At 50.5% G+C, this 12606-nt stretch overlaps 1 protein-coding gene across 1 annotated transcript; it reads left to right on the top strand.

Annotated features, from left to right (window-relative positions):
• Positions 1 to 1811: 1811 nt before the first annotated feature.
• unk (RING finger protein unk) lies at positions 1812 to 9079 on the top strand. The gene is made up of 10 exons (XM_029113033.1): positions 1812 to 1897; positions 2173 to 2408; positions 5550 to 5762; positions 5971 to 6427; positions 6588 to 6762; positions 6917 to 7020; positions 7139 to 7267; positions 7382 to 7758; positions 7888 to 8104; positions 8238 to 9079. The coding sequence occupies exons 2-10, from the start codon at positions 2326 to 2328 to the stop codon at positions 8586 to 8588; spliced, it is 2106 nt and encodes a 701-aa protein (XP_028968866.1). The 5' UTR covers positions 1812 to 1897; positions 2173 to 2325; the 3' UTR covers positions 8589 to 9079.
• Positions 9080 to 12606: the final 3527 nt, after the last annotated feature.

Genomic DNA, 12606 nt, shown 5'->3' with positions numbered 1-12606 from the left:
TAGGCTCAAGGACGCTCGCTCAATTGAGCCGATTCGCAGCTGTTCGCTCAAGCCCTCGAGCGAGGAATATTCGCGTGCGCTCTTCTCTTATAGATTCTCTGTTCAGATCTTGAACAGGCGCTCGCTCGCCCCTTCGGCTGCCGGTTTTCGGCGGCGCGACAGCCGCCATCGCGCGGGCTGTTTTGCTGGAGCCGTTTCTGGAGGAACGAAATAGCGCGAACTTGACAGAAGAGCACCTGCTCTTTCGAAAATCCAATGTTCACAGAAGGAATAATCGGTTGTGACGACAACCCCAGGACTCGAAATGACGAGAGCCAAGCAGGCGACGACCGGCGCCGGATATCGGTGTTGTTTTCGTAAGTTCTCCTTGCCCAAACGAGCGGCCCAGCTCGATCGTTGGCCCGCCAATCTGTGAGCAGTCTTTCCGGAGATGGTAGTGGGCCACCATCACGACCCCTCCCCCCTCCTTGTTTGTGCGTCGTAGCGCATCGGACATCCACCGCCGTTCATTCTCCATCCAGAAAACGGCCGAACGATAAAAACGAAAGTCGCTGCGCAGTGGCGGAGAACTCCTCTTCAGAGAACGAACCGCCAAGCATGCACCCGCTGCCTGCCCGCGCGGCGGCCTGTCCGTACCGCGACCGTTCTTCCAGTAGCTTTCCGTTTTCCTTCGTGTTCGTACCGTCGGCGCCAGTGCCGCTCGGGCAGAGTGCGCGCGCGCGTTGTCTCGCGGCGGCGCAGCGGGCATGGCTTGACAGGGCGGTCGCCGAAAAGCCATTCTCCGTAATATTTATTTGCCCTCTCTTCCTTCACGTTCACTTGGATCCGTTCATTTCATGGAAATGAAGGATGTCAAGCGCGGGCACGGTCGAATATTCGGTCGAGAGTCGAATACTTGGGTCGCTTTCGGGCCGAACCACCACCACGAGAGCGGTGACCACGTTTTCCGCAGCGAGGACGTGAATGACCCTTAAAGAGCTCCCGGTGTCCGGGTGCCGCAGCGTGGCGCCACCATCGGACGTTACAGGCGCTCGGAGCAAAACACGGCGAGAGAGCTGGAAACTTGAGTGCGCAGTCAGTGAGTGAGTGAGCAGGGAGCAGCGAGTGTGAGGTTGTTGTTTATACAAATGCGGACTCTTTTACTGTGACGACGACGACCACACGAGCGTGTTGTGTCGCTTTCCCATCGCGATATCAACTCTGTTTCGCGGCAAGCGTGGAGACAGAAAACTGAACTAAATGTAGTTGCCTACACGAGACAACGTACTCCAGCAGCAGCAGCAGCGGCAGATCTGCCTTCGGCCGATCGTGGTGTGGTGGTGGTTTTCGACGACGACAGCTACCAGGCAGGCCTCAACCATAGATTTCCGAGTTCGTTTCACCGAGCAGTCCCTTGTCCAGCTTCGTACGCGAACGCTCAGAGCAAGGGGGAAAACAAAACACATAACTGTGGCTTGACAGTTTGTTTTCTTGTTCACGCGCCAGTTACCCGTTCATACACTGGCATCATCATCCTCGGCACCGCAGAAGGAATTACTAAGGAACAGAAAATTATAAGTGATCGAATTTGAGGACAGGAGCGACCTCGAAGGGAAACATTGACTTGGTGAGCGACAGAAGTTCGCAGAAAATTCGGGAGCGTCGTCAACCCTTCCGTTGGTTTGCGCCGTCCATTCGCTGATAGGGGCGAGTACAACAACAAGACGCAATTATTGATGCATTAGGTGGCAGCAGCGCTGAACGGGTGAAGATTATCTGTCGTCTGTCCACTCGAGATGCAAGAACCCCTCTCAAATAAACAACGGACCCTTCCGTTGACAGATTGAATTCAAACCGACGAATTACCGCTCTGCGTTTGACGATCGGCACGAACGAACGAATACGCGCCGAAAACTGAGTAAGTTGTTTGGCAGAAGGGTGCGACCAGGTAGTGCCAGTGAGACGCGCAAGAGCTTCTCGGATGTCTCAAACAGGGCGCAACGTGCCACTGCTGTTGACTCCACGATCAAGTAGCGTGTTCTGATGCGACTTTAGCGACTGCCGTCTCTTGTGGGCATTCGGTTGAAATTTCGCTCGAAAAATCCGCTTCCGTACGCTCGGGTTCCGATTTGCGATCTGGCACGAGTTTCTCGAATTTGTGCGCGTGTTTCCAATCCCCGTTTTCTACTTCAGCGCGTCGAGCCGCGGAAAGGATACTCGGCATCAACCTAATCCAATCGTATCGTCGATTCCCGCGTATTGGTGTCCTCGACTGATTGAGTGAAACAGTGAGTGAAAATCATCGGAAAACGTGCGTTCATCACCAAAGCCGCCGTCAGCAGCAGGATGAGCTCGAACGCCGCCGATATCGCGGCAGGCCAAGCGAAGGCCACTCTCACGGCTCAGACTGAAAAGCCTATCCATTACACGTGAGTACCGTTACGATAATTTGCGTCGACCATCTGAAGCCGACTCGGATTTTCTCTGAAGTAAATGATGTCGAGCTCGGCCGCCCGCTCTTGGATTCCAAACCTCTCCCGCGGAGATTGAGGTGAAATCCGAAGGAGCGTTCGCGATCTCATGTATCAGGATGGTTCCAATATGAGAACGATCGATAAGCTCCACTAATCGCTGCGCGCTTCCGAGCGCGAGTTCGATCCTTGTAGTAGATTTGGTTCCGCCGCACGACCGACACGAATTTCAACAAACACAGGCGGTGAGGAATGAGCATGGAGATAATCAGCATAGCATTGACGGTGACGACCTCGGGCTGACAGAATTCACAGAGAATATTCTCGTTCGATATGTTTGCACGAATTATCCTGGAAGACTATTGCGCTGTTGGGAAAAATCCAACCGGACGCAATAATCAAATTTGAGACCCGCGAACGGAGTATGACTCATTCAGGGGTCTAGTCCGTGTCTTGGCATTTCGTGCGCTAACGTGGCGACGCAGGCCATACATACCGCTGGTCTTATTGCTGTGCTCTTTGCAACCGGTGCTCCCTCAGTTCTCGCCCGCGTCATCTCGGCAAAGTTTCGGAATGCGCTCCAGCTGAAAGTCGACGAATCTTAGCCGTTCTCGTTCGCTATTCGTTTCATCGTCGAGAAACCATGCGCTTCAGATAGGGGGAGGGATATGGAGTCCACGACGATGACGGTAAATGCTGGAATATTGTCGTGAGTAGATTGAATATCGACTCTGAGTGGAACCACCGCGTTGGCTGGCCGAATATGGCTCACAGGAAACCATTGGTCTCTGACACCCTTTCTCACGATATTTCGTAAGGTGTCGCTCATCTGGAATATGAGGACCTCTCACGGAAAGACCACGGGGTGGACCTAGCGATTCGTCTTCGTTTTCCACGCGAGCCCGTGCTCCATGTCGCATTCACGGAATGACGGCAGATGTTGCGTCAGAAAACATTTACGTTTAGAGGAAGTCGGTGTTCTCGCAGCTTCGTGGAGCGAATGATTTTCGACGTCGATATGTCGGGTCAAGCGACCATCTGTTCTATCGCGTCGTGTGGATATAAATGTAACAACAACATTAGCTTGACGGTCTTTCAACCCTCGTCTGTGAGGAATGAAATTTTGAAAGAGGCTTTCCTGGGTAAAACTATCCAACTCATGGAAAGTCTGATCAAGTTGCGCATTTGTCGTTAATTCATTGCTTCGAGAAAGCAGCCGATCTCAGGCATCAACATCGGCGCGAAAATATCGAATGCCGCCCTAAATCTATTAGAATGCGTCACACTCGAGTTCAGCTATTCCGCATGTCGGAGCCGTTAAATGGAACGCGGAGTATTTATTTCGCAAGCGAGACGGTCTCGTAGAACAAACTGCTCTCGGACGTCCGGCGGAATGCTGTTGGTCATTAAACTACTCTCGATTCGTGGCGCCGAGTCCGCGTATTCACCCAAGCCCTTTCCTGAACGGCGTTGCAGCAAATCGCATCTGTCGCCGAATGCCTCGGTGTTATCCTAGCGGCTCGTTTATTTTCTCCATTTCTACTATCTGCATGCTGTGTGCCGTGTTTGGGGAAAGCATCTGCCACTGCAATGCGGGGCACCACTCAATAGGGCCTCGGCGCTCTTAATAATACATGATGCCTGGGCTGAAACTTACTCCTTCCACGAATTGGAGGATGGTCTCAACGAGACCGGGCAGCCCATGCTGATTGAAGGGTTGCAGTCACAAGTTTCCCGGGACATTCACGACAGCGATGCGGAGGAGCCAATCGGAGCTCCGAGGGAGATTCGCGCGTAAAATTCAATTGTTGGCAGTGAAGTTCGCTGTGTGTCGGCTCCTCGTTAGCGACCGATCGGTAGCGTCCGAAGGCAATAGCATGGGATCCTGGTCCGTCGATTCCGCGCCAAGTTGCGGGCGACGTCGTTTGAAGATGTCTGTTGCCGGCCTGTTGTTGTTCGTCTCAAGTAGCGGAGAAACGCTCTTCAGGAGGACCACCGTCTTTTCAAGGTCGTTCAAAGTCGCTTCGGGTCACCCCTTCCCTGATCCAAGTAGTAAATAACCAACGCCTAGGAACAAAAGCGCTCCGACGATACCGCTGCGGATCGTCCGATCCCAACGCTCTATGCGTGAGCATCGAACCCGCTCTGGGTATTATTGCGGTCTTAGGAGCCCACGGAAGCCGACCAGCACAAATGTGCGAGCTGAAATATTCCTGAGAACATCGCGAATGTGAGATATACATTTGTTAGCGAGCAGCACGTTGGATTCGATATGGATTCCGCTAGCGACTCGGCAAAGAAACAGCGCAGCGAGGCAACGGCGCGGCGTTGTTTGGATCGTGGTCGGATCCAGTGCTAGCAGGATGTTCGGTGCCAAGTTTGTGCCGTTCCAGAAATTCGTCCGATTGAAAATACAACAACAGAACACAAAACATACGCGTTCCTCTCCTTCTCCGGGAGAAGGTAAAAACGAGCTAACTCAAAACATTTTCTGATACTGCGGCCAACTAGTTTGAACGAGGGAACGTTTCAAACTCTTTCCAAGCAAAAAACATCTGGGGACTTGGAACGTTGGCGGAGGTCTCTCGAGAGTTTCTGGTTTGTTTACCCATTTGTTGGTTTGCTTCGATTTGATGAGTCAAGCTAGACGGCTCGCCACAGGGGGAAGCTTCATGATGTACTGGAAAACCGCTCGAAGTCGAAGGTTAACTCCTGTGTTTCGGGTCTAGTCACAGGATTTTATTTCATTTGCGATTTGCTCGCTACAGTGCATTGCCGCTCGCGAGATTCACGAGACTAATTCTCGATGCGCATCGTCCAAGAATATGATGAATTATATCGCTCTCGGTCTATTAGCGGCTGCTCGTCTCCATCTGTTTCAATGAGGGAGCGCCAGCGGGTCAACTCGGTACGAGGGCATTAATGCCAGATCTGTTCCCAAGGCCGGACAATTCCCAAGTCCGAGACCAGGATCCTTCTGACACCTCTCCCGAAGCTGATATAAATGACGAACATTATTTTCGTGACTGTATGTGATCCTTCTCCCGCAGTCGCTCACATCTCGAGTATTGAACTGATTAGCTTTCCTTTCACTCTCAGATACCTCAAAGAATTCCGCGTGGAACAGTGTCCGCAGTTCCTGCAGCATAAATGTACGCAGCACAAGCCTTTCACCTGTTTTCATTGGCACTTCATGAACCAGAGGAGGCGTCGACCCATTCGAGACCCGAAGTCAAAAAGTTTCAACTATTCACCCGACGTCTACTGCACCAAATACGATGAAACCACCGGGATCTGCCCTGACAGCGATGAGTGAGTATCCGGGTCGAGTTCATGTCATCGATTGCTCAGAATTCTCCCGGAGCGAAAATCGTGGATGACGTGAGACACCTTGAGGGGGATACGCTCGAGGCAGTCTCTCCGTCTTCGGGGGTGGGAGTTGAGAAAATTGCCTCAATGGATCCTTAGAGACATTGTTGCTATGGAAAAGGAAGAAAACGTCTCTCTCGTCCTTCCCCAGGTGTCCTTTCCTCCACCGCACGGCCGGAGACACGGAACGGCGATACCATTTGCGCTACTACAAAACAGGGATCTGTGTCTACGACACGGACGCCCGCGGCCACTGCGTTAAGAATGGACCCCACTGTGCGTTTGCGCATGGCCTCCACGACCTGAGGAACCCAGTGTACGACATTCGGGAAATTCAGGGAAAAATTCTTAGTGAGGATGGGAGCGAGATCGACGCCAATGGTGTCCTGGTGCCCAATCTCGACAAGGACCGCAACGCAGTCAGTGAAGACCCCCGGTGGCAAGACACCAACTACGTGCTCGGCAACTACAAGACCGAACAATGCAAAAGACCTCCGAGGCTCTGTCGCCAGGGCTATGCGTGTCCACAGTATCACAATTCTCGGGATAAGCGAAGGCCCCCTCAGAAATTCAAGTATCGAAGTACTCCCTGTCCAAACGTGAAACAGGTAGGCAGTTGTAGAGAGTCTGTTCTTCCGATACCATCTGCCTCGTTGGAACTCACATGCTCTCATCGACCGCAGTTCGCAAATAATCTGTTGTATAATTTATGCGCACAACAAATTCGATCTGAGGTAGTTTCCCAAAAGCTATCCTTCATTTCCCTAGGGAGACGAATGGGGAGACCCAGCTCACTGCGATAGCGGAGATCAGTGTACGTACTGCCACACACGTACCGAGCAACAGTTTCATCCTGAAATCTACAAATCCACAAAATGCAATGACATGCAACAAACATCGTTCTGCCCCCGGGGGCCCTTCTGCGCTTTCGCCCATGTAGACAGTAAGTTACCCCCCCCCTGCCCTGACTCTCTCTTCCTCGCCTTCGAATGATGTTCCAGAGATTTAACGACGAAGCTCGGGATCTTTGACGGGGAGCTCAGATCAGGAGCTCCGACGGTTCTCATGAGAGCTAAGACTTGCTTCTGTCTTTATAGAAGAAATGAGTGCTGTCCGCGAAGTAGGATCGGACGCTACGAATTTGGCCACTATCCTTTCAAACGTACTACCGCAGTCACCCTCACCCGGAGCGAACAAGCCTGTAAGTATTTTGGTCTCTCAGAGTCCTGCCAGTCCATCATCAAGGTCATGATCGATGAAGCGACCAATGATCCGAAAGTCGAGAATAACGCGCGGAGTTTCTCTCCTTGTTCCTCCAGGAAAACGGTCAGGTTATGTCGTCTATGGGACCAGACTTGGTAGCGTTTAACAGTATGGGACCAATCGGACGGCCTCGCTCCTACAGCACGTCTCACGCAGCAGCTGTACAACATCATTTGCAACTCAAAGTGAGTGGACCGATTCATCCTCGGCATCCAAGAATGTTGCTGACAATCAGACTCAAGCCGCCCCATCGAGGAAGGCTTCGCTAATTTCCCCCTATTTCTGTTCCTCGAAAACAGACTATGGAGTCGGCGCTCCCGCATTATCAGAAAGCGCCGGGATGCGAGCGGGAAGAACACAATGCCATGCGCAAGCATCGCGCAAAGACGATGGACGGATCGGCTAAGGAATGGGCATCTATTGCGAATAGTTATAGTTTTCCCAACACGGTCGAGTCCGTTGTCAATAAGGCGCTGGACGACCTCAACCTGGAAGAGATTGACGTAGAAGCGTGTCTCGACAAGGACCTAGTGGAGGAGTGCTCCAACTCAAATCCTATGGCGTCCTCTCTCAACCAGGCGCTTGTCAGTTCTGGCTTTATCCCCAACCCCAATGGATTGCCCAATCCCAACGGAATCCCGAACAGTCAACCTGTTAACATTCCCGGGCGAGAGAGGTGAGCTGCTTTCGGTTTCGCTTCCTCTGGAGTGTCAGTGGAGGAGATACGGACCAGACGTTGCCCGACCGGGTTCGAGAGCGAGTTTTCGCTGCGTGAAGGTTTCATCAAATGCCATTTTCGTTTCAGGCCCGCGTCCCCACCTAGCTCCATGGGCGGTTCAATCGATAAATCTGCCGCAGCGTTTTATGGCTCACCTTTCAATGCCACCGGATTCGGAACGTACAGTGGAGTCGGAGCCACTCAACCGTCGCAGTCACCCTCTACTCGTCTTTGGGAAACGAATCAAGGTCTCAATGGGCATTTGACGAATTGGAGCGATTCGCAACTCGCCCAAATCAGAGCCGTACGTGACCTTGAGTGTTTTCTCTCGCGTAGCATTTAATTATTCCGAGAAGAGGACATGGAGAACGTCTGGTGGACTTCAGTCACCCAGTTCGAAATTCCCACCGGATAAAAGTCCGTCCTGGTAATTGCAGGTTTGTGAAACATACAAGAACCAGGCTGAGGAAGCCATGCGGCGCGAAAAAGTTGCTGAGCAGCAGAGGGACGACGCTATCCGGGAGCTGCAGAAACTGCAAGTAGATATTCAACAAAGGCCATTTGGTCTTCGTTCGGTGGATCTCGACCAGCTGTCTCCTCAGCAAATCCGGGTGCTGCAGGAACAGTTGCGTTCAGATCTAGATGCTCTCGACAAAGTCAGCCATCTGCATCAACAACAGCAGCAACAACAACATCAGCAGGACAGACTACGGATGGGTCTGCAGATGGGTGCTCACCACCTCCCCGACCGAGATTTCTGGACCCCGCCTGGACGAGGCCACTGTTGAAGCACTGAGGTATAGATTCCGGCTAGAATCGGAGATCGTGCGAGAAGAGTCCTCTCAGAAAAGATGATACAATGTCGTAGATTACATCGGACTACAATACGGACACGAATCGAATGACCAACCGAGCAGAGAAGCAATGTGTGAATAACAAGGCTCCGGAAGCACAATTCAAGGTATCTTTCGAACGGCTCGGGTGCACCGGAAGAGACATAGGAGGGACATGAAATTTTCGGGTAAACTCTCGACAGGGCACAACTAGCGGAAGCTTGAAACGAAAGACATCACTCGATTGACAATAGCTATTACGGAATGAGCAGCCAGGCGTGAGGAGTCGTGGAACGTCTCGGCCCACGAACAAGCTCACGGATGATTGTAGATGCTGAACGCGTATACAACGGAATTTGATGAGATGGAAGAGAGTACATGAACGAGGAAATCACAAATTTTCGTTCCAATCGGTCTCCGTATCGTTTTAGAATCCATTTCAAATTATGCTCCCGTATCTCTCAACCTTCACGGTTGGAACTATTTGGCTATTCGCCAACCGAGGCTACCTATGTAGAAGACCCGGTACCTATCCTAGAGCAGCTCCTAATTCTCCATCTCCTAAAGTCTTTGATTTTCCGATCCTCCCATCGGATCGTTTCCCGTCTTTTGTTTAGGCTTTTTTCATTGTTGCTAGAGTATTCTATTTTAGAAATTGTTCAATTATTACTCCTCCGTTTCCGGGAGACAATTAGGTTTGAAACTTTTTCGATGGTTTCAAATTAGAGAATGAAATGTTCAATAAATTTGTCCATATTGGAACACTTATGCGTAAATTACCTTTTGTTCTGAATTCTCCTGTGTTTCTGCCTCATATCAAAGCTCTCGATTTGTTTCGTATTCATGTACGCATATTCTCGCCATTCCAAGGCTTTTTTCGAGCAAGTATCTATCACCTCCAAATCTCCGATCCTCTTTCGAGACCTTATTTTTAACCTTTACGGCTGTTTTCGCCGCTTCCTGTATGTAAATACATGATATACGAACATGGGCTCCTAGGCGAGATCTTCGCATGAGGGTCGCGTCCGGTAGATTCGCAAGCGGAGAGTCAGAAGTAGTTATTTCAACCGGAGGATTCAGTCAGAGTAGCCACTCGGCCCAGAAGTGCAATCAGTCGATTTTCGGCGGATTCCGAAAAGACATAATTCTTACTCAGAACTTCTAATATTTCCTCCGGAAGCTTGTTCCCGAGTATCAATATTCTTCATGATCAAGGAGGGGTTATCGCGAGAGTCGCCACGTTCAAGCGAGGATGATCGGACTACTCCAGAGATTTGGTGTGGGAATGCGATGGGGATCTCGGCCAGCCCCTGCTCGTTGAAGAAAACAGCGTTGGTGTTCCTTACTCTAGATTATAGATCGAATAAATTATGAACACTGGATGATTATGTCGACAGCATCGTCGGCAGGAACTGTTACATACGATGCTATGAGCAATGCATATGAGCCTCGTACTCGAGAGCTCGAAGACCGACCTGCTCGGAATAATAGATGGTACATATTCGAGAAAAACCGTAGCCTAGATCTGTATAGACCTTTGGAATTTACCCGTGGAGAAATGATTTTTTGTGGGAGCAGATTGTGCTCTGGATTTCAGTCTAGATTTGGAAGCTAGCATCTATCGAATTGTGTCTAGAATTACTCACAGTAGGAATGTTGCAAAAAATATAAGTATATGACTTATCGATTGATTCTATCGCGAGGTAATAATCGACAAAGCAATCCAGTCAGACGGAGAGCGGAGTTTATCTAGATTAATAATCCACCTCATCTCCGTCATTCGCATAGTGAATCCGGAGTCTCCGGATTCAGGGGATCGGTCTACATTTCTCCAAGTTAACGTAAGAATCTCCTGCAGAGCTGCTTGTGAGGCATTTTTCGGAAATTCACCATCGACCCAATCATCAGGATTGAGTCTCAAAAGCTCCTAAACTGGTTCTCTTCTGGTTCCTCCCTGTCCTCCAACATGTGGCAGGGAGAGCATTCTCTGTTCGACATCGATTCATGAAGACCTAGCAATCACAGCGGCGTGCTGGAGGAGATTCTCATGATTATCGTAGAGCATGAGGAGTTTCCTCCGTCAATAAAAGAATCAATGTTGGACTCAAGTTTCATTTTTGAGACCTCAAGTGCAGCGCGAGTGTCTTAAGTCGAGAACAATTCCGTTGGCAAGCGGGTTGTTCCAGAGGGTCGGCAGCGTCGTCTCCACCTAGAGCTCTTACAATGACACACTATTGAGATAAATCAATCCAGAGCTCTCCGGACTCCGCTATGCTGGACTCATCCCTAGATTTTTGGAGTTGCATGACGATTCGCGTCCACCCTCATTCGACGGCGTCACCCTCATGAGCGATTCCAGCTTTCGAGCTTCTCCTGCCTTGCTCCCTGCTCTCTGGACGAAGCATCGGGCCCGCTCGATGCGGGCATCGGTACTCGGAAGTTGAAATTTCGGAGCCTGCAAAAATATCCTACCAGTCGCAGGATTTCAAGCTCGTTCATCAGAAATTCCGGAATCAGCCTCAGTATCAGACCAATTTTCACTGTGGTTTCGAGTCAATGACATGATTGCTCTCTTCAACGGGTGGCACCCCCTCGGTTGAGTGAAAGTTCTTCACCTTGACCGTGTTCGCCCGCTCGCGGAATCGCCTTCCAGCCGGCTCGAAGCAAAAATAGGATTGAAATCACACACGCACAGAATTTTTTCCTTTAAACCCTCTGATACTTCTGCGGAGGCAAGATCCAAACTGCTAACAATATACCCGAAGTTGAGCGCCGGCTCACAATCAGTCGGGACGGTGAACGCCCGCAACGATTTGCTCGTGTACAGAATGACATTCTGATTTCCCAGGTGAAGCCTGCGTTTGACAGCGATATCATTTGGTCTTGCAAATTCAATACCGAAAAGCGGAAAACCGGTTCGGGATCATTCAAGGGTATCCATATCCACAATGAATACTACAATTCAGAAAATTCGATAGAAAACACTTTCTCTACTCGACTTCAAGATGCAGTGGACCAGACCAATCTGGGGTCGTGCAGCCTCGATGGACAGATCGGGGAAAGTTTCAGGCTCTTGATCGCGACGAGTCAATCGAGCGCTCGGTCTTCCGATGCCCGGAAGCGATCGACAGACTGACGAGATTCTGAAGAATATTCCTCTCTCGTCATCATCAGAGCGTTCGTGCTACCAGTGAAAGAACTCGAGACCGGGAACATTTTACTTCGATGCTTCGTGAAGTTTTTGCTCCAAGCCCATCGGGGGGAGTCGAAATTAGAATTATTCCCGGAAAAAAAACGGGAGTTGGAACAATGCCTTGTAGAGGCTACCGATCGCCGAAGCCGAGGGAGGATATGCGAAACTCTTTTTTTACTCGGAATAAAAAACGGCGTCGCAAAAATCCGGAGTTCGGCCCTCGGCGATTGGACGATGCGATATTGCCGAGTCACAGCCGATAGGAGGCCCTTGAGCGATTTGGCTCACTCCGCAAAAGTCCCCGAGTCCCGAGAACTGACGCTTGTGCTCGCGAGATTTCGGACTTCCCTGTCGTTCCCCATTGTACGGACATGTTGATACCACAGAGGAGATACCATAGGGGTTTCGAATTCCCTGTTCGGTCTCCGGGTGTTGTTCACTCAAAAACGAATGAGTAGCATTTTCCATTCTCCTGCTTGGATGCTCGAATGGAACAGGAGATTATTTGGGATCGTTTGCGATTTCTCGAGCAATCAAGCAACGAGGTCTACCGGAAACCCGCAAGCTACAGCGCTAATTTTTCTGCGCACTACATTTATAACATGACGTAAGAGAGATAATATTCTGTTTAGAATACGCAGCAATTTCCCAGTGCACCCATTTTACGCTCAACGCCGCTCATTAACTCACCACATTGGCGAGTTCCATCTTTCTTATCCTGGGGGGGAAGGACCGACGAGGGGTTCGGACGATAAGGGGCCCGTTGTTATCTTGAATGAA

The sequence above is a fragment of the Galendromus occidentalis genome, unplaced genomic scaffold (assembly GCF_000255335.2).
Source record: "Galendromus occidentalis unplaced genomic scaffold, Mocc_1.1 scf7180000075986, whole genome shotgun sequence".
Taxonomy (NCBI): Eukaryota; Metazoa; Arthropoda; class Arachnida; order Mesostigmata; family Phytoseiidae; genus Galendromus; species Galendromus occidentalis.
The sequence above is the reverse complement of the archived record's forward strand: the minus strand, read 5'-3'. Positions and strand labels throughout refer to the sequence as shown.

What these genes read in the sequence shown, in the direction of transcription:
- unk (XM_029113033.1), top strand. Translation starts at nt 2,326, where the DNA reads ATGAGCTCGAACGCCGCCGATATCGCGGCAGGCCAAGCGAAGGCCACT. An exon ending in GAAAAGCCTATCCATTACAC is followed by an intron (nt 2,409 to 5,549) that starts GTGAGTACCGTT and finishes TTTCACTCTCAG; the next exon opens with ATACCTCAAAGAATTCCGCG. An exon ending in ATCTGCCCTGACAGCGATGA is followed by an intron (nt 5,763 to 5,970) that starts GTGAGTATCCGG and finishes GTCCTTCCCCAG; the next exon opens with GTGTCCTTTCCTCCACCGCA.